This window comes from Aulostomus chinensis, chromosome 14 (assembly GCF_037954235.1).
Source record: "Aulostomus chinensis isolate RoL2024-O1b breed Wild chromosome 14, RoL_Achi_v1.0, whole genome shotgun sequence".
Lineage (NCBI taxonomy): Eukaryota > Metazoa > Chordata > Actinopteri > Syngnathiformes > Aulostomidae > Aulostomus > Aulostomus chinensis.
In genome coordinates this window covers 316,124-338,226 of record NC_141333.1, presented here as the reverse complement: position 1 = coordinate 338,226, position 22,103 = coordinate 316,124, and the positions used below count along the sequence as shown (strand labels likewise).

The 22,103-nt window shown below is 47.2% G+C and overlaps 1 protein-coding gene across 3 annotated transcripts; it reads left to right on the top strand.

The window, feature by feature from the left end:
• Positions 1-570: 570 nt before the first annotated feature.
• On the top strand, positions 571-21,762 carry LOC147249337 (calcium/calmodulin-dependent protein kinase type IV). Of its 3 annotated transcripts, XM_086224190.1 has the most exons (12): positions 571-955; positions 1,052-1,215; positions 8,636-8,714; positions 9,471-9,533; positions 10,773-10,855; positions 11,287-11,359; positions 14,716-14,806; positions 14,972-15,046; positions 15,516-15,591; positions 15,812-15,938; positions 16,089-16,241; positions 17,388-21,760. In XM_086224190.1, the coding sequence occupies exons 2-12, from the start codon at positions 1,109-1,111 to the stop codon at positions 17,901-17,903; spliced, it is 1,443 nt and encodes a 480-aa protein (XP_086080316.1). In that variant the 5' UTR covers positions 571-955; positions 1,052-1,108; the 3' UTR covers positions 17,904-21,760. The 3 variants fall into 3 exon arrangements, with proteins under 3 accessions (XP_086080316.1, XP_086080315.1, XP_086080313.1); XM_086224189.1 differs by having other exon boundaries at positions 571-1,215; positions 17,388-21,759; XM_086224187.1 differs by lacking the exons at positions 571-955; positions 1,052-1,215 and adding an exon at positions 7,927-8,051 and having other exon boundaries at positions 17,388-21,762.
• Positions 21,763-22,103: the final 341 nt, after the last annotated feature.

Below are 22,103 nucleotides of genomic sequence, written 5' to 3'. Positions count from 1 at the left end.
GCTTTATCAGAATGGAAGGTCTTAAATATAGAGAGGGGGTCTGCATCCTGCGTCCTTTTGTCTAGCAGTGCAGGACACCCTCTGTTGGAGGGGGCTGGTAATGGAGGGACGTGGCTTCAGTTTTTGAGTTGTTTACTTGTTTATTTCATTCACTTCTGTTTATTTGATCATGTGTTAATTGTGTGTTTGCTACATTGATCATGATAATATTCATGGTTAATGGGTTGAAGGCCAGTTTCACATCAATGTCACCTGTCTCACTTCCAATATGTCCAGTGAATTAGAAACAACAACAACAACAACAAAAACCCTAAATTTAGCTGTAAGATAAAATACTAGTAGTACTACACTGATTCCAACCTCCCGCTGCCCGGTGCTGTGCCTGGACGGCAGGTCGTTGGTTTGATTCCCGCTGATGTCACGCTCAAGCACATGAGTGGATTTATGTTACTTCTGCATTTGGGCCACTGTGGTCTGATTGACAGGCCGCCTGTGCAATGGGAGCGCGGCTCGGCGGCTGCGCGGGGCTGAGTGGTCGGGGCGGTGAAGGGGGCGGGGCTGTGAGATTACAGCAGCGCCTGGCGTCGCAGATCCAGCGGACATCTGGAGCATCGCTGCCGGGACCTGACACCCACGCCGAGCCTGGGGCCGCGGGAATCCGTGTCGGTGCAGAAACGGTCCGCCGTCTGCTGTTCACCAGGAGGCTGCCGGCTCCGGAGAGCCGCCCGGACGGCTAACCATAACGGAAATACTAGTAAATCCCGGCAGGAGGCGGATGGACTGAACGGATCCACCTCGGTGATGTTTTAGGCCCGATGGAGGTTGCGACATGTACGGATCTGGTGCATCTGGATCCCAGATCCCTCTCCAGTCTGGAATAAAGACCGCGGTTCAATTCCCCTGGTTCCGCCTGCATTTTGTCGGATAACCGAACCAGATCAAGGGTTCTGGGGAGGTGGGTCTGGATTGAAGCTCATCAGGATCATGAATCTTTCCTACACCCTCTGATCTGCGTTTGATATATATCTGAGATTTGATCTGGATTGCTCAGCTCCGGGTCTGGTACTGGCCCTCTCGGTCCTGGTTCAGGGACAGTCCTGCTGACATCATGCCGACCTCCCGGCCCGGTTCAGAACCGGTGGATTTCTGGGTGGACGGGTCGAGGCGGGATGGGACGGTGGAGGAGTTCTACAACCTGAGTTCTGAACTGGGCAGGTACTGACACACACACACAAACACACACACATACATACACACACTCACATACATGCACTCATACACACACTCACATACATACACTCATACACACACTCACATACATACACACACACTCACATACATACACACACTCACACACGTACATACACACTCACATACATACACACACTCACACATACATACACACACTCACACATACATACACACACTCACATACATACACTCATACACACTCACACATACATACACACACATACACACTCACTCACATACATACACACACATACATACATGCACTCATACACACACTCACATACATACACTCATACACACACTCACATACATACACACACACTCACATACATACACACACTCACACACGTACATACACACTCACATACATACACACTCACACATACATACACACACTCACACATACATACACACACACTCACATACATTCACACACTCACATACATACACTCATACACACTCATACATACACACACATACACACTCACTCACATACATACACACACATACATACACACACTCATACACACACTCACACATACATACACTCATACACACACACTCACATACATACACACTCACACACACACTCACATACATACACACTCACACACGTACATACACACTCACACACATACACACTCACGCACACTCACACACATACATACAAACTCACATACATACACACACTCACACACACTCACACGTACATACACATACACACTGATGGTGGGTGGAGCCTGACGTCTCTTGTGTTGATGCGGCGCCACTGAAGGGTATTGGGATTGATGGGTTTGATAGGATTGATTGATTGATTGATTGATTGATTGATGAGGTTGATAGGATGATGGGATTGATTGATTGATTGATGGGTTTGATAGGATTGATTGATTGATTGATGTGATTGATTGATTGATTGATGTGATTTATAGGATTGATGTGATTGATAGGATTGATTGATTGATGGGGTTGATAGGATTGATAGGATTGATTGATTGATTGATGAGGTTGATAGGATTGATTGATTGATTGATTGATGGGATTGATTGATGTGATTGATGGGGTTGATAGGATTGATTGATTGATTGGATTGATGGGGTTGATAGGATTGATTGATTGATTGGATTGATAGGGTTGATAGGATTGATTGATTGATTGATGGGATTGATTGATGGGATTGATGGGGTTGATAGGATTGATTGATTGATTGGATTGATGGGATTGGTAGGATTGATATTCACAGATATTACATTCATCACTTCCAAACCCATGAATGGATTTGGGCTGAGTAGATGACCAGGGGCGGAGCTAAAGCTGAGGCGTGCATCCCTGACAAAACCATTTGAGAGACCAAAATGTAGTTTGCATCATTGTGCTGAATTTTTTGCATCGTCTAGGGGCGGGGAAACACTCGTGGTCACCTGGGGCGTCTCTACATCTTCTTCTTCGTCACCTTCATCTTCTCCTGAGAAGAAAAGCAGCTCAGTCAGAAATGTTGCCATAAAACTAAATACTGACTGAAATTCAACAACCCTAGACGAAAGCCAGAGGGACAGCGCCAGTACCGCCGCCAAGGCCATGATGTCATCAGTTCTATCGTCCGTGTTTTAACAAAAACCTCAGCTGCTGACAGACACCTGTGATCACATGACCTCCTCAACGCAGCACTGACACGAACCATTGTTGTGTGGTGACAGTCGTCATCTACAGAGCGCCAACGTGCTACGTTGTTCTCCAAATCTTGTGTCAGCCAGGTCTGAAGGTCGTAAGAGTGCAAGAAGAACATTCCAGCTCCAGACGGAACTTTTTAGAGAACGTGAGGCGACAGAAATTCAGTCAGTCAGTCTGTCATGAGTTCGGTGAAATAAGTCAACTACAAAAAAAGTGACATTGTGAATCCAGTGAGAGATGAAAAGAACCTGCAGCTCCAAATCTGTTCCAGAGGAAGAAGACCAGTCCATCTCAATATCAGTCTTCCTGTCAAGCTTTTAATGTGAAAAACAGCAGGAAATGTTCCCAGTCATGTAACAACATGAACAGCAGGAGTAGGGAGATGAAGCTGGCAGTCACCCAAACCAGCTCTGTTGCCAGGTGCCCTGTTGCCATGGAGACCAGCCAGGATGGCTGCAGTGTATGTGGATGGATCTGTTTCCTCCATCTGTCCCAGCAGAATAACACACACACACACACACACGTACACCCACACACACATGCGCGCGTACACACGCACACACACACTCGCACACACAGACACACACACGCACACACTCACACACACACACGTACACTCAGTCACATACACACACATGCACACACTCATACACAGACACACACACACACACACTCAGACACACACACACGCTCAGACACACAGACTCACACTCAGACACGCACACACTCACACAGAAACACACACTCACAGACACACACACACACTCTCACAGACAGACACATGCACACACTCATACACACACACACACTCATAGAGACACACACACTCACACATAAGACACACGCACGCACACACACACACTCACACAGCCACACACACAGACACACACACACTCACACACAGACGCACACACACACACTCACGCACTCTCACACGGACACACACACGCACACAGACACACACACACACACACACGCTCACACTCACACAGACACACTCACACAGACACACACACACACACTCACACACACAGACACACGCTCACACAAACGCACACACACAGACGCTCATACTCACACAGACACACACTCACACACACACACACACACGCTCACACTCACACAGCCACACACACTCACACACACACACACGCTCACACTCACACAGGCACAACGCTTAATTCTCACACGCTCACACTCACACAGACACACACACACTCACACACACGCACACACTCACTCACACAGACACACACACTCACACACACAGACACACACACACGTAGACACACTCACACACAGACGCACACACACACACGCACACACAGACGCTCATACTCACACAGACACACACACTCACACACAGACACATGCAAGCACACACTCACACACAGACACATGCACAGACGCTCATACTCACGCACACACACACACACACAGACACACGCAAGCACACACACAGACGCACACACACTCACACACAGACACACGCAAGCACACACACACACAGACGCACACACACACACAGACACACACGCACACACATAAACACACAGACACACGTACACACAGCAGATTTGTGTCAACTTCCTCTTAGCCAGGGGCTCTTGACCTTTTTGACCTTGAGGCCCAATTCTGATAGTACAGAGCGGCCAGGGCCCACTGCATGTCAACACTGTAGAGGTTGAGTTGGCCTCACTCTGGTTTGATTCGTCTTCAGTCATAAACCAGATCCACTTCCTGTTAACAAGCATGACCGTTGTTCACTAAAAGGCGGTGATGAATGGGATCATCACTTCGACGGTTAGTAAAGGTGTTTGTGAACCTGCACACACATCGAGACCGACACGCCGGCTTTCAGTGCACATTTAGAGTTGCTGGTCGGTGACAGAGCTTTTCTGCTTCTCCAGCTCATTTTCCTCACTCTAAAGAACTTCCACCGGCTTTCCCACGAGCGTCGGATGCTCGGTCTCTCGATGCCGCTGTGGTTTTGAGGGCTTCGTGCTGTGCAGGACAGCGTCAGCCCACTGCCTCGCTTCCTCCATTCACAAAGCCGTACTTGATGAAGTCGGGATTGTATTTCTGCAAAAATTGTTCTTTTTTTTGAGGGGGGCAGTCTTCTTCTCTGATATTAGAGCTTGGTAAACCAATGATTGGTTCATTACCGCCACCATGTGGTCGAAACCCGCATGGCAACTGAGCGTGTCATGGATATCTCTGCTCTCCTCAGTTGATAACCTATGCAGTCCAATGGCCCACAGGTGCAAAAGTGAAAGTTTTTCACAGTCCTCTCAGTGGCGCTGGTGGCCCAAGTCTGGGCCGTGGCCCTGTGGTTAAGAATCACTGTTCTGAGAAACTTATCTGATGTTTATCACTTTTGTTTAAGCATTTGTGTGATTTTCATTTGACAGTAGCAGGCAGCAAATAGTGGATAAGCTAATGTCCACACATTTCAAGCCCCAGTGTCCAGGGGAAGCTGCACTTGGCCTGGCTCCTCCCCCTCCCCCTCCTCGCATACCATACTATACTACTTCATTTACATAGTACGTTTAAAAACAACAATGTTGTACCAAAGTGCCTTACATGATGCCCACATCATTCAAAAACATATATCAACATCCAGTGTCACATGAAAACTTCAAAACTCAGGCTTAATTTGAACACCTGAAGGTTGGGGGCTTGTGTAACCGGCAGTGGCAGCTCCTTCCAGAGCTTTGGAGCTGCCACTGCAGCCAGATTCCCTCTGAGCTTCAGCATGGTTTTTGGCACAGCCAGAAGAACCTGGTCAGAGGACCTAAGGGTTCTTGTAGGTACCTAAGGTTCTATCAGGTCAGAGAGGTAAAGAGGTGCCAAACCATTTAACCACTTGAAAGCAAAGAGCAATATTTTGAAATCAATCCTGTATCGCACAGGAAGCCAGTGGAAGGAGGCCAGTACAGGGTTAGTATGCTGTCGCTTGCGTGTACCCGTTTGCAAATGAGCACTGGCGTTCTGAACTAACTGTAAGCAAGAGATGGAGGCTTGATTAATTCATATTTAGAAAACTTTATTTATCTCTGTGGGGAGGAATTCAGGGAGCAGAGAGCAGAACAGTTGGTAACACAACAACAACAGCACAACAACACAACAACAGCACAACATACATAAAGTAAGGAAGTGCCAGGAAGTCTACTCCTACTAGGAGTAGACTAGGAGTAGTACTAGTCTACAACCTACTAGGGTTGGCAGCAGTTGCTTTGTAAAGTGCACGATGGAAGTAGTAGTACAGTAGAGGTAGTAGTGCACAATAGATAAGTAGTATAATTACATCAGTGAATGAGAAGTACTTTGCAAATTTTGTGGTATGTACAGGATGAGTCGTAGCATGAATAGAGTATAAATACAGTTGCAGCACATACAGGAAGTACAGGCGTATAATCGGTGTATGACAAATGGCCAGTGGCGGTCTTGTGGGTGGTACCAGGGGTCAGAGTGCAGGGAGGTCAAGGAGTTCAGGAAGAGGACAGCCTGGGGGACAAAGGTGGATCTCCTCCGCTGGGTCCTGCAGGCCAACACCGTAGCCTGGGACCGGATGGCAGCCTCTCGAACGCTGGAAAGAGAGAGTAGGAGGAGTCCTTCAGGACAACACCAATATACAAGGCATTACAGTCTTGTCATGAAAGAATGTATCAGTTTCAAACACAGAGCGACAGCCTCCTAAGATGGAAAAAGCTCTTTCCTACTACAACATTGATCTGTTTGTCCATCTTTGGGTCAGAGTCGATTTTAACCCTTAGATAGGTGGCTATAGGCTTTATGGAAGGTTCAAGGACGCCTAAGACACGGAGGAAAGGCACATGCATTGCTGGGCCCAAACACCATCAGGCCTATTTTGCTGTTGTTAAAGTTCAAAAAGTTTAAAGCCATCCTTGATTTTACGTCTTCCAGGCAAGCAAGCAAGGGTCTGAAGGGTCACCTCATCGTAGAGGCAGGTAGATCTGGCTGTCATCAGGGCACCAGTGGAAGGAGACACCCATCATCCATCCACCCATCATCCATCCATCCATCATCCATCCACCCATCATCCGTCCATCCATCATCCATCCACCCATCATCCGTCCATCCATCATCCATCCATCATCCGTCCATCCATCATCCATCCACCCATCATCCATCCACCCATCATCCATCTATCCATCATCCGTCCACCCATCATCCGTCCATCCATCATCCATCCACCCATCATCCGTCCATCTGTCATCCATCCATCCATCATCCATCCACCCATCATCCATCCATCCATCATCCAGCCACCCATCCACCCATCATCCGTCCATCTGTCATCCATCCATCCATCATCCATCCATCCATCATCCAGCCACCCATCCACCCATCATCCGTCCATCTGTCATCCATCCACCCATCATCCATCCATCCATCATCCATCCACCCATCATCCGTCCATCCATCATCCATCCATCCATCATCCGTCCATCCATCATCCAGCCACCCATCCACCCATCATCCGTCCATCTGTCATCCATCCATCCATCATCCATCCACCCATCATCCATCCATCCATCCATCCATCCACCCATCATCCGTCCATCCATCATCCATCCACCCATCATCCATCCATCCATCATCCATCCACCCATCCACCCATCATCCATCCATCCATCCATCATCCGTCCATCCATCATCCATCCACCCATCCACCCATCATCCATCCGTCCATCCATCATCCACCCATCCACCCATCATCCATCCGTCCTTCCATCATCCATCCATCCATCATCCATCCATCCACTCATCCATCATCCATCCACCCATCATCTGTTCCTCCATCCATCCATCCATCCATCTTCTCCATCTTCTCCTTTTAAGGGTGGTGGGGGTGGAGCCTATCCCAGCAGCAGAAGCTGGAGCACTGGAGCGAACCCACGCAGGCACAGGGAGAACATGCAGACTCCACCCAGAAAGACGCCGTGCTGCAGGGGCTCCACCGTGCTGGCCTGATGAAAAAGTAGTTTAGGATAAATGTCTTGTTTGATACTGATCAAGCATTCACCAGGGCGACCCTGGCTGGAGGCAAGGCTGCAGGTCATTTATCAGTCCCGGGAGCCTGGGCGAGTGGTCGAGGGGATCAGGTAGGTGAAACTGTAACAGTGACTGGCACCAGCCAGGTGCCAGTCGGCTCAAGAGAGCGAGGGGAGATAGAGCAGGGTTTGGCAGATCCATTTCCAACCAGGATATGCAGAGGCACGCACCGGAGCGTCTTCCAACCTCACCACTCGGCCACTGCATTTACCATGGGAGCAGGTTTTGTGGCATTTCCGGCAGGGGAACGGAGTGGTGTGCGGGTCTGCAGGTGTACCAACAAGCAGTGGTGGTCGAGGAAATGTTCTCTGTCTCAGGAACTTGATCAAGTTTTTGCTGGCAAGTTGAATATCCAGCACGGCTTGGTGATCATAAGCTAGTTGAGAGTTGACATTTTTGGCGACAGCTAATAGAACAAGCATACAGGACAGACAGCGGGAGACAGACGACCACACACGGGTGCCATCACTTCTGCTTCCACCTTGATGATGTCACACTAAATTGGTCTTTCCTGTCAATCATATTCATCACAGTTATCACTGTAGGAAATGACTGACACCTTAATAATTGACAGGTGTGATAGTCATGGAAGAGAACCTACCCTCTGAATGTGGTTTGTTGTTTCTTCTTTTAGAGGAGCCACGTCAATTGTGTATCGTTGTGAAGAGAAACAGACCCAGAAGCCCTACGCTGTCAAAGTCCTGAAGAAAACGGTCAGTGCTCCATCACCGAGAAGTTCAGAGGTCATGATGATGTCACAACATATTCATTCATTCATGATGGAAGAACCCCATCAAAAATAAATTCAGCCTTAACTCCACACTGACAAACTTGCAGAGCTAAACTGTTAGCCTAGCTTTGAAGCAGAGTTAAGGTACGTTTGGAAAGTTCTACCTGTCCACTCGTCTTTTACCTCAATGGCACAGGTCAAGGACGAGCAGACAGGAGAAGAGAACCCAGCTACACTCTCACTGCACAACATCACAGTTGTATGTCAGCCTCATGAAACTACAACGTTCTCCAGATGGACCACAGAACAGCCATCTTTGATTCTTCACCTTGTCCGCAGTGAAACTATAACCTCATCACTAATCACAAAAGGTGACAGGAAGTGATGTCACACTGAGAATGTCTGATCCTCCTGTCAATCTTATTCATCCCAGTTATTACTGGAGGAAATGATTGACACCTGAATGACTGACAGGTGTGTTGGTCTACAAATCTCTTGTGACATCATCTCATTATTTTCAGCATCAACATCCTCTGGTTGCCTAGGTAACCCCTCTGTCACCAGCAGAGCAGAGAGTTGAAACATAGCAGCGTGTTAGCAGGTGATAAGGGATCAACACGTCTCTAATCTTCATGTATGTAGTAAACCTGTGCAGCAGCAGGAGGCTCCAGGCAGCCTCAACATGGAGAACATCTGACATGACGCTGTCAGCTGTTGTTTTTACTTTGTTCTGTTGCAGATTGACAAGAAAATTGTTCGCACTGAAATTGGTGTCCTGCTGCGTCTTTCCCACCCAAATATTGTAAGTTTATGTTCTCCCCATGTCTGTCCTCACGTGTTCCTGTGTTCTTGTGTTCATGTTTCTGTGGTGCTGCTCATTATGTCTTGGATCATAATAAATGTGTGTGCTGCATGAATGTGTCGACAACTGGAAGAATAGATAGAGTTCTACACGGAGAACATGAGAACATCTAGATGCCAGCGTGGTCATGTTGTCATGTCTGTATCACGCCAGTGTGGTCAGGTCTTCATTTCTGTAATACATCAGGTCATCATGTCTGTAACATGTAAGGTGTTCATGTCTGTAACACGCCAGCGTGGTCAGGTCGTCATTTCTGTAATACATCAGGTCATCATGTCTGTAACATGTAAGGTGCTCATGTGTGTAACACGCCAGCATGGTCAGGTCTTCATTTCTGTAATACATCAGGTCATCATGTCTGTAACATGTAAGGTGTTCATGTCTGTAACACGCCAGCGTGGTCAGGTCGTCATTTCTGTAATACATCAGGTCATCATGTCTGTAACATGTAAGGTGTTCATGTCTGTATCACGCCAGCGTGGTCAGGTCTTCATTTCTGTAATACATCAGGTCATCATGTCTGTAACATGTAAGGTGTTCATGTCTGTAACACGCCAGCGTGGTCAGGTCGTCATTTCTGTAATACATCAGGTCATCATGTGTGTAACACGCCAGCATGGTCAGGTCCTCAATTCTGAAACACATCAGGTCATCATGTCTGTAACATGTAAGGTGTTCATGTCTGTAACACGCCAGCGTAGTCAGGTAATCATGTCTGTAACATGTAAGGTGTTCATGTCTGTAACACGCCAGTGTAGTCAGGTCATCATGTCTGTAACATGTAAGGTGCTCATGTGTGTAACACGCCAGCATGGTCAGGTCTTCATTTCTGTAATACATCAGGTCATCATGTCTGTAACATGTAAGGTGTTCATGTCTGTAACACGCCAGCGTGGTCAGGTCGTCATTTCTGTAATACATCAGGTCATCATGTGTGTAACACGCCAGCATGGTCAGGTCCTCAATTCTGAAACACATCAGGTCATCATGTCTGTAACATGTAAGGTGTTCATGTCTGTAACACGCCAGCGTAGTCAGGTAATCATGTCTGTAACATGTAAGGTGTTCATGTCTGTAACACGCCAGTGTAGTCAGGTCATCATGTCTGTAACATGTAAGGTGTTCATGTCTGTAACACGCCAGCATGGTCAGGTCTTCATGTCTTCTTGTATGTGCCAGATCCAGCTGAAGGAGATCTTTGAAACGGACACTGACATCACTTTGGTGCTGGAGCTGGTGACTGGAGGAGAACTGTTTGATAGGTTGACACACACACACAGGCACACACTCACACGCGCGCGCGCGCGTGCGCACACACTCACACACACATGCAAACACGTAGCCCCCCCACTAGCAGGGGTCTAGTATATAAAATGTTTGGGTTTTCTCTAATAATGCTGTCATAAGCATGAAGGGTTACTGAGACGTTGCTATGGTGACGACCTGACGCATCGGACTTTGCTAGGCTGATGGTGGCTGCTACCAGCACAGATTTCACTGATTCAGTCATAACATACTGATCAACATCATGATGGGGATTTGGGCAAAGTGTGAAGTGATGATTTGTCAGGTCTGTCGCCATGACGACAAATTAATTTTTAAAAGCAAATTTTCTGAAGTTCTGTATATGAAGACAGTAAATGTTCTTGTGTCTGTACAGAGACTTTCTGTCTGTCTGCTGCTTGTGTTCCAGAATTGTGGAGCGAGGCTACTACAGCGAGAGAGACGCCGCTCATGTCATCAAGCAAATCCTGGAAGCTGTGGCGGTAAGACTGCTGCCTTGCGCCTGTGCAGGTGGAAAACTACAATTCAGTAGTCTAGAAGATGAACTTTGATTTTTCTTATGTTAGTAAATGAAGAGAAACGTTGAAAGAAGAGTGCAAACATCACTGCGAGTTCTAGCTGTCGCTCTAGGTTTTGTTTGTTTGTTTCAGTTAATTGTTGTCATTCGTGATCAGTGGTGGGCACGTTACTTTGAAAAAGTAATTAGTTATAGTTACTTCTCCCAAGAAGTACTTGCCTGTACTTCCATCGTGAAAACGCCGTCTTTCCCTGCGACTCTGGACTCGCCATTTCTGATAGTTTGTGTGTGTGTGTGTGTGTGTGCGTGTGTGCTGCTATTTGCTGGTTTGTGTGTCAACACCCGCCCTCCTGATGTCTTTGGTTGGCTGAACATGAAATCTTACTCTCTCTTAGCCAATCATCATTACTTAGGCAATTATCTCGCCCCTCCCCCCTCGCCAAAGGAGAAAAAAAACCCACACATTTGCGGCTCCATGACAGCTTCAGTGAGTGGCTTCAGTAACGCGTACTAACGTTGTGTTGGTAATGGTAACGGCGTTGTAACAATAGAGAAAGTAATTAGTTAGATTACCCGTTACTGACAAAAGTAACGCCATTATTCCCATCACTGTTTGTGACAGTAGTCAAGTCAGGTTCATTTGTGTGTCACCAAACCCCAACCAAAGTTCTGTCCTGACTCTGTCCAAGTGGAGCAGGTCCAGCACCTCCCTCCTTCAATGAACCTCCACCCAACAATTCTCCATCAGCAGCACATCCTGCAACAGCAGCCACCAGAACCTTCCTTTACCAGCAGGAAGGTGGAGCAGATCCAGGATCAGTGGGGACGGAGAGAGAACAGGAGAGCAGGACAGAGACAGAGACAGAGAATGGAGGAGGACAGAGAGACAGAAGGAAAGAGAGGGACAGAGATAAAGAGAGAAAGGAGGAGAGACTGATGGACAGAGACAAAGACAGAGAATGGAGGAAGACAGAGAGACAGAAGGAAAGAGAGGGACAGAGATAAAGAGAGAGAGACAGGAGGAGAGACTGATGGACAGACGGGGACGTGAGAAGGTGGAGCTACGGGTGGCAGCTGGAGCCTCTCCAGGTCTGGAGCCTCCTCCAGCAGCACCAGGATCTGGGATGAGGGGAGAAGAAGAGGAGTTAGTAACACGTCTGAGGACAGGAGGAGAGAGAAGCCCAGTGCATCATGGGAGATCCCAGCAGTCTGAGCCTACAGCAGCAGATCTAAGGGCCAGCCTAAGCAGTCCTGACTATAACCCTGATCAACAAGGAGGTCTTAAGTCTGCTCTTAAACCTAGAGAGGGGGTCTGGGTCCTGGACTGAAACTGGGAGACAGTTCCACAGGAGGGGAGCCTGATAGCTGAAGACTCTGGCTCCATTCTACTGTTAGAACTCTAGGAACCAGCAGGAACCCTGCATCCTGGGAGTGAAGGGTTCTAGCTGGATCATTGGGGACTAGGAGCTCTGTCAGGGATGAAGGAGCCTGACTGTTGAGGACTTTGATGGTGCAAGAAGAATTTTAAATTCTGTTCTGAATCTGACAGGGAGCCATGCAGAGAAGCAGTCCAGGAAAGACCTGGTCTCTGCTACCAGTTCTAGTCAACACGCGGCAGCAGCGTTCTGGACCAGCTGGAGAGTCTTTAGGGACTTATTAGTCCAGCCTGGTAGGAGGGAGGTGCAGTAATCCAGCCTGGAAGTGACAAAAGCAGGGACTAGTTTTTCTGCGTCTTCTTGAGCCAGGATGTGTCTGATCTTAGCGATGTTACGTAGATGGAAGAAGGCGTCCTGGAGATTTGTTGAATGTGGGAGTTAAAGGGTCCTGGTCAAAGAGAACTGCTAGGTTCCTACGGTGGTGCTGGGGGCCAGGGTGGTGCCATCCAGGGTACCTGTCTCATCAGATCAGGTGGTCCTCAGGTGTTTGGGCCCAGCACAAGAACTTCAGTTTATCAGAGTTTAATAAAGGAAATGATGGTCCTCCATGTTTGCTGTCCTTCAGACAGGCCTCCAGTTCAGTCAGCTGGTTTGTTCCATGTGGATCATTGATGAGTTCAGCTGAGTGTCGTCTGCATAGCAGTGAACATTAATGGAGTGTTTCCTGATCATGTGACCTAGAGGAAGCAGGGACAGGGTGAAGAGGACTGGTCCAAGCACAGACCCTTGAGGAACACCAGAACTGACTGTAGTGGTTAACTGCTGAAGATATCAGCAGTTAACAGTTGCCAATAGCTGCTAGTTATTAGTTGTCCTTGGTGACAGTAGTTAACTTGTCATTAGTTGCTAGTTAATTGTTATCATTCTTGACAGTTTTTAACAGTTGTCATTAGTTGTTTTTTAAATGTTGGAATTGGTGACACTAATTAATTGTTGTGGTTTGTTACATTCATTGATATTTGTTGGTAGTGACAGTCGTTAATTGTTGCACATTTTGACCTTTAACCTCCATGAAGTTAAAGTAGTGCCTATTTTTCCATCTTGAAAACTCCATCTTTCCACACACCTCTGGACTCGCCATCTCTGATAGTTTGTGTGTGTGTGTATGTGTTTGTGTGTGTGTTGTCAGATGCCAGCTTTGTTGAAGCAGGAGGTATCTTATGTAACATGAGCCTCCATTCTGCTGCTGAACAGCTTAAAACTGGAGGGGATTAACATATACACTCACACACACTCACACACACACACACACACACACACACACTAATTTACATCCACTGTGCAGAAAAACATACGCCTGTGCGTGTGTTTTTGTACATGTGACGTGTTTTGTGTATTTGTCACTATTTATACTACATTTATATGGACCACTGGGCTAAAATGGCTGATGGGTCTGAGCTGAGGGACCAATGATGTCCCCACTTAGACAGCAGCACCCGCCCTTTGAACTGGGACTTCCCCATGTTGGCAGCAACCTACCCGCTTTTGGGACACAACTCTTCATTATGTTTACGCTTGAATACTGTACACAGGTTGTGAGGTCAAGTCTCTGGGAAATGGAAGTAATGTCCTCACAAGTGATGGAAACACTGTGTGCATACATGTGCGTGTCTTGGGATTACAGTACAGTTTGGGTTTGCTGCATCATGTGTGTGGCATTAATCTTTGATGTAGAAACATTCTGCTGTTGCTCAACACATCAACATCTTGACCCCCCCTCTCGTGTAAATACTGAAAATACACACACATACACTGACACGCACACACACACTTGCCTCATATGCTTGAGTGTCTGAATGTGGCTGAAAAAAAACTCAGCAGATGTTAAGTCATACAAACAATAATACTAATACTTCACTCTGTGTGTGTGTGTGTGTATTTTCAGTATTTACACGAGAACGGCGTTGTCCATCGCGACCTCAAACCGGAGAACCTGCTGTATGCCGACCTGTCGCTGGACGCTCCACTGAAGATTGGTAAGAAACCAGTTCACATTCGACCCAGGTTCGGGTTGTACTTATATGTTGCAGTGTTCACCACACATTGTCTCATGCACCTGAAGGTGGCAGTTGTGAGCTCACCGTTTAGCCCCCCAAGTAATCCTCTCTACATAGGAACCAATCATGTCTCTTCTTTTCCAGCTGACTTTGGTCTCTCAAAGATCATCGATGACCAGGTGACCATGAAGACGGTCTGTGGTACACCCGGATACTGCGGTGAGTACACACAGTAGTTCACTCTAGTGATAATAGCTGCAGTAGTACTTATAGTTGCAGCAGTAGCTGTTGTAGTACAAGCAATAGCAGTACTGGTAGCATATTAGCTGTGGTAGTAGTAGTTTTAATAGTAGCAGAATAGCAGTGGTAGCAGTGGTAGCAGTAGCAATTATAACGGCAATAGTAGTACACGTAGTAGCAGTAGCAATATTAGCAATAGCAGTAATTGTGGTAATTGCAGCAGTAGGATAAGCAGCGGAGTGGTAGTGGTAGTAGTAACACTTGTGTTTGTAGTAGCAGTAGCATTTGTAGAGGAGGCAGTAGTAGCAACAGTAGAAGTAACAGTGGTACTAAGGGTTATATCAGTTTTGAGATCTGGTGTGGGCAGTGAAGCGTTCAGGCACCTGCTGCTCAGTGGGAATTGTTACTACCAGTCAGCCATCTGTTCTAACGGCTCACCTGCCTCCAGCTCCAGAGATCCTGCGGGGAAATGCCTATGGTCCCGAGGTGGACATGTGGTCGGTGGGCGTCATCCTCTACATCCTGTGAGTCACACTAACCATTTTAATCATCATCTTAACCTTTGTTTTTGTTTATTGTCCCTGGAAAAAAAAAAAAGTTTTACTGCCAAATATCAAAGTTCTGTTCGTTATATGTGGAGTTGTAGTAGGAATATCTGCATGCAACAGTTTTCAGTGTTTTCATTTTGCTGCCTGCATGGCATTGAAGAGTTTTGTGTTCCTCATTAACAGCGTTCTCTTTCAGACTCTGTGGCTTTGAGCCCTTCTTTGACCCGCGGGGGGACCAGTACATGTACAGCCGCATCCTCAACTGTGACTACGAGTTTGTGTCTCCATGGTGGGACGAGGTGTCTCTGAACGCCAAGGACCTGGTTAGTTCCTTACATTTGTGTACTTGTAATACTGGGCCTGATACTTGGACTTGAGTTATTAGAATTTTTCCTGAGACTAAAGACACTTGGAGCGGTCTTGAAAATGTCCTGCCTGGACAGGTGTTGTGATGGGCATCTGTCCTCCTGCAGGTCAGTAAGTTGATTGTCCTGGACCCCCACAAGCGTCTGAGCGTACGCGAGGCCCTGCAGCACCCCTGGGTGCTTGGCAAGGCTGCTCGCTTCTCCCACATGGACACCACCCAGAGGAAGCTGCAGGAGTTCAATGCTCGACGCAAACTCAAGGTGAGGCACCACCTGCTCACATCTCTGACAACATCACATGATTAACCACTGGAGAGCCACTGGAGCCAGTGGTAAAGTTCAACATGATCCTAGGCCACACCCCTGAATGTTGGAACATCTGACTGGGTGATTAAGGTCAGAAAAACTGTCTGTTGTTGCACAGCTGACCGCCACCTCCTCTGCTGTCCTTCAGGATCAAGATCACAACACTGTAGTAGAGTTGAAATAGAAAATAAAAAGGTTGAGCGTAACGGGGGTCACTGCAAACCCTGTTGTAGTGATCAGTCACTAACCCTGATGAACCTGTAGCACATGATCCTCAATGTGCGACCCCCCTGAGCTGCTTATTTTAGTCCATTATTTTGTTGTTGTTTTGAATGAAAAAGGCATTTTGTTTTGAAGGCCAGCAGGGTGGTGCAGTGGTCCTCACTGTGGCCCCCCATCAAGAAGGTTGTGGGTGGAGCCCCGGCTGCAGCACGGGGTCTTTCTGTGTGAGTCTGCATGTTCTCCCTGTTCCTGCTGGGTTCTCTCTGGTACTCCAGCTTCCTCCACAGTCCAAAGACATCAAGAGGGATCAGGTTAATCCAGACTCTAAATTGACCGTAGGCGTGGCTGGGAGAGCCAATGGTTGTCTGTCTCTATGTGTTGGTCCTGCCATGGACTGGTGACCTGTCCAGGGGGAAGGCTGCTGGGATAGGCTCCACCCCCACCACCCTGAACAGGAGGAGAGGGGGAACATGGAGGGATTTTATTTTTAATATTACAGTATTATCACATGTGGCCTGACCGACCTCAATCAATGAACCTTTGACCCACTGAAAAAATGCTTTGTGGCCCTTTAAGCTTTGTATTTGAGTTCTGCTGGTATTGCAGTTTCACTCCAAACCACCCTTCACTGTGTTGTTGTTACGTGTCTTCACGAGCGACATCACCTCTTGTCCAGAAATTTTCATGTGACTTGTTACCAAACTATCAGTTCTTATCACATGAACGACACTCATTAGACCAACCAGGAGTGCTAATGCTAACTTATACTAACCAGCTGATGCCCCTCCAGTCTCTCAGAGCAGAGGTGCTGCCAGGTCTGATTCTTTCTAGAGCCAGGCCCAGTTGTCCTTGTTGATTGACTTGATTGTGTGTTGACAGGCTGCCATGAAGGCTGTTGTGGCCACCAGCCGGATGCATGAGGGTTCCCGGCGTCGAACTGACAGCTGTGAGATTCCAGGTTCAGGAACTTCCAGGCAGAGCAGCATGCAGCAGGACCTGCCCCTGGAGTCTACAGGCCCCGCCCCCACAGAAAAACACACCACGGCACCAGATCTGCAGCACTCAACACAAGAAAACAAATCAAAACCTGCCGACCTAAGAGCCCTCAGCCCCTCCCCTCCACCCAGCCCCAAGCCACCCAAATCAATTGTCATACCCACATGCTCCACCCCCAGCAGACCGCCACTGCGAGCAGATGGTCTGCGACAGGCATCCGTCCTCCCAAAGCCCATGTTGGTCCAGCCACGGCTGCCCCTAAAGAGTGGTTCTGTGGTTGAGCCTGCTCCCAGGGTTGAAGCTAAACCCACACTGGCCACACCCTCCAGTCCCAACAGCATCAGCAATGGATTTACATCGGCGGTGGAGCCTGTCATTAAGACGGCCCATAGCCAGTGATCACGTGACAGAAAAAATAGAGACGAGGATCGGTGAGAACAAAAACGTAGCTGTTACGCTAACATGCTAAAAGCTGTTGGAGATTTTTTTGCGAGAGATAATGCAACTGTTGTCCCATATCACTCATGCTAAAAAACACAACACGTGAAGAAGTATCGGCCATTTTGGTCAGATGTTCAGATTCATGGAAGGGAAATACTGGGTCCTGTTCATTTGATGATGTAACACAAGTCAGCAAATTTATTCATTTTTTCTATGTTTGTAGATAGATTATTTCTGTTAAATGTTATGAAATTAAGAACAAAGTGGTGCAGAGATGAGGTTTGTTTGAAGTCCAACAGGAAGTTGTCATCTCCTGGTTCCCCCACCAACAGGAGGTGGTCATCTCCTGGTTCCTCCACCAACAGGAGGTGGTCATCTCCTGGTTCCTCCCCCAGCAGCCAATAGGATCACTCCATGTGATTGTGGTGATTGAACCAGTAAATCTGCTCTGGTGAACAAAAGTTGATGATCTTCCAGGTTGAGTTCATCAAGATCATCTTCACTGATGAACCCTCTGATGATGCTGGAAGCCTGGATGCTACGTTAGCAGTGCTAAGCTAACGGTAGCCTATGAAGGAGCTACACCAGGGTCACATGACTTCAAGGTCACCACCACTAAGCTTCAGGCTTCTTGTGTTTCCCCTGATGACCTTTAATCGTCTGGTGTTAACTGGTGGATCTGATGTAGAACTGAACCTCCACCATCCACCGGTCTGGTGTTAACTGGTGGATCCGATGTAGAACTGAACCTCCACCATCCACCGGTCTGGTGTTTACTGGTGGATCTGATGTAGAACTGAACCTCCACCATCCACCGGTCTGGTGTTTACTGGTGGATCTGATGTAGAACTGAACCTCCACCATCCACCGGTCTGGTGTTTACTGGTGGATCCGATGTAGAACTGAACCTCCACCATCCACCGGTCTGGTGTTTACTGGTGGATCTGATGTAGAACTGAACCTCCACCATCCACCGGTCTGGTGTTTACTGGTGGATCTGATGTAGAACTGAACCTGCTAATATCTTCAGCAGCTTGGAACCACACACCTGATTTCAGGTCAGTGACCTGAAGACCAGGGAGCCAGATGTTGTCCCGGGTGAACATATTCACAGGATTGTCGTCTTAATCATATAACGTATAATTCTCATTTCAGGTATGCTAGCATCTCTAAACTAGCATGCTTTGTAAGAGTGCAGTATCAAATTGTGGTGAAAAAACGTTGTGTCGTTGGTCTGTTAAGCCAGCTTGCTTGTCTGTATGTTAGCTTAGCTTTGTATTACAGTGGTGTCTTAATTCAGGAGCCCAGTCATTTGACAGCTGCATTTGAAGACTGATAAGTTTTCTGCTCTGTTCTTCCTCTGCCGACTTTCATTTTGACTGGCAGTAGCTGGTCGGGAGTGAGCTAAGTTGACTTATAGGTGATAATGTAACTATTGACAGTCCCAGTTGCTGAGATCCCACATTATTGCTTACATATTCAAAAAAAAAATCAATAAATTGGCACATTTTTCTGCTAAGCTTGGCTAAGCAGCAGTCTGTGTTTATCTGACGTGTTCATGGTTGTGATATGGGACAGTGTTGTATTCTTGCTCTCCTGAAACTCTTCCCCCTGGCAGCCGGAGCCCACTGATTGTATTTCGTGACGTTGTGGAGCTACACCAGCGTAACTCTGGTGTGATTCTGGTGAGGGTTTAGCAACTGCTTCCTCCTGTTCTTCTCTGTTTCTTATTTCATGGCATGTGAAGCTTCTGAGGAGAACCGGGTGACTTAAGAGACAATCTGCTCATTTTATATCTTTCTACTTGTACAAACTTTGTTCTGCGGCCATCAGAGTTGTAGATTCAGCCGTTCACATGTGACGTGTCGTGTTCGTGAGCTTCTAGTGAAACATTGTGATGATGATCTCTTTGGTTGTAGATACAATATTATTATTATTATTATTATTATTATTATTATTAAAAATCTTTTAACGCTCCACTAATCTGAGACACGCTCAGTGTTCAAACCCACCACAACCAAATATGACCTTTCTTGACAAACACAAACCCCTCCATCTGTTCTGAAACCACACATTCTACCTCCTCCCATCCAGGGGCTTTGAAAGAGAAAATCGATGATGGTGAGGGGAGTTGAGCAGACACAACTGAGGTTAACTGAAACTGTCAGATGTGAAGGTACAGTGGCTGCGGCTAATGAAAAACTGAAACCCCCCCAAAAATCTTGGTTATGTGGAGGACCCCACCACACACACACTCAACTACCATATATCATAACTATCATTTTAATTTTATTGACAAGCATCAATGCTGCTATGATTATTGGGTGTTTCCATGATAGCTAGGTGATGTAGCACAATAGATAACCAGTCTTTTATTGTTTAACATTATTTTACAGTCCATTATCCCAAGACAGAGACAAGAAGCTAGAGATGCTCCTCTAGGGAGCTGAGACCCAGGCTAGTTAGCTTAGCACAATGACTGGTAGTGGGTGGGAAGTGTTAGCGTAGCTCCGTCTCTGCCTGCATTACTATCAGGAGGGTTGTGTGTCACCTTGGTGATGAATACCAGTTTAACATGAGGAGACGTTGTAGTGGTAGAATCAGACACGTAGCCGGAACTACTTTCCTGACTGGGCGCAGTGATTTGACGCAGCACCTCCAAAGCTCCACTGGAACTTGGGTCAACAGAACCAAAGGTTTGTTGAGGACTAGAAGAGCGACTGCTGCTACTGATGATGATGAGGAGGAGGATTCCTGCTAGACACACCAGCATCCTGGACCTGAGCTAGCTGATGCTAACACTTCCCACCCACTACCAGCCATTGGGCTAAGCTAACTAGCCTGGACCTGAGCTAGCTGATGCTAACACTTTACACCCATTACCAGCCATTGGGCTAAGCTAACTAGCATCCTGGACCTGAGCTACCTGATGCTAACACTTCGCACCCACGACCAGCCATTGGGCTAAGCTAACTAGCCTGGACCTGAGCAAGCTGATGCTAACACTTCCCACCCACTACAGGGATCTAATGACCTGCAGGTGTGTTTGGTCAGTCTCCATCAGCAGGATGAGTGGAGGGATGCCTCCGTCCCCAAAGAACCAAACATCAGCTGCTCTACATTTGTGAAGCCTTAGCTGGGTGATGTGATGATGATCAACTTGACGTGAAGGTTTGGTTAACACCGCTGATGTCGTTACCATGGAAATGTGATGCGTTTCAGAATGTCCTGTTTGAATGATGAAGCAACTCACGAGTGTTTTGTTGCTGTTGCTACCTGGAACACAAGAAGAGTTATTGCGGCGAAGCATGTACATCACTATGAGTTTTATCTCAACTCTTCTGTACGAACATGAATATTTTGCTTCTATTCATCTCAGCCTGAGGAGGGAGGGGCTGGGCGTTGAGGAGGGAGGGGCTAACTGTAAATGGTTTGTTTTGTGGTTTTTGTCCCTTTTTTGTCCCTGCAGGGCGACGTTGAGAACATGCTGACAGTGTTATGGGTTGGCGGTTGTTGCATGTGGACGATTTCTGTTCATCTTATCAGCGGATGGCTTTGGAGGCGGAGCTTGAAAGAGTCATGAATGAATGTTTCACTCTGACATCACATGTACATAAAGATGGTTTAAATGATTCACGCTTTCTGTTGTTATTCCTTCAGATGTCAAGTCAGGTTCATTTGTGTCACCAAACCCCAACCAAAGTTCTGTCCTGACTCTGTCCAAGTAGAGCAGGTCCAGCACCTCCCTCCTTCAATGAACCTCCACCCAACAATTCTCCATCAGCAGCACATCCTGCAACAGCAGCCACCAGAACCTTCCTTTACCAGCAGGAAGGTGGAGCAGATCCAGGATCAGTGGGGACAGAGAGAGAGCAGGAGAGCAGGACAGAGACAAAGACAGAGAATGGAGGAGGACAGAGAGACAGAAGGAGAGAGAGGGACAGAGATAAAGAGAGAAAGGAGGAGAGACTGATGGACAGAGACAAAGACAGAGAATGGAGGAAGACAGAGAGACAGAAGGAGAGAGAGGGACAGAGAGAAAGAGAGAGAGAAAGGAGGAGAGACTGATGGACAGAGACAAAGACAGAGAATGGAGGAAGACAGAGAGACAGAAGGAAAGAGAGGGACAGAGATAAAGAGAGAGAGAAAGGAGGAGAG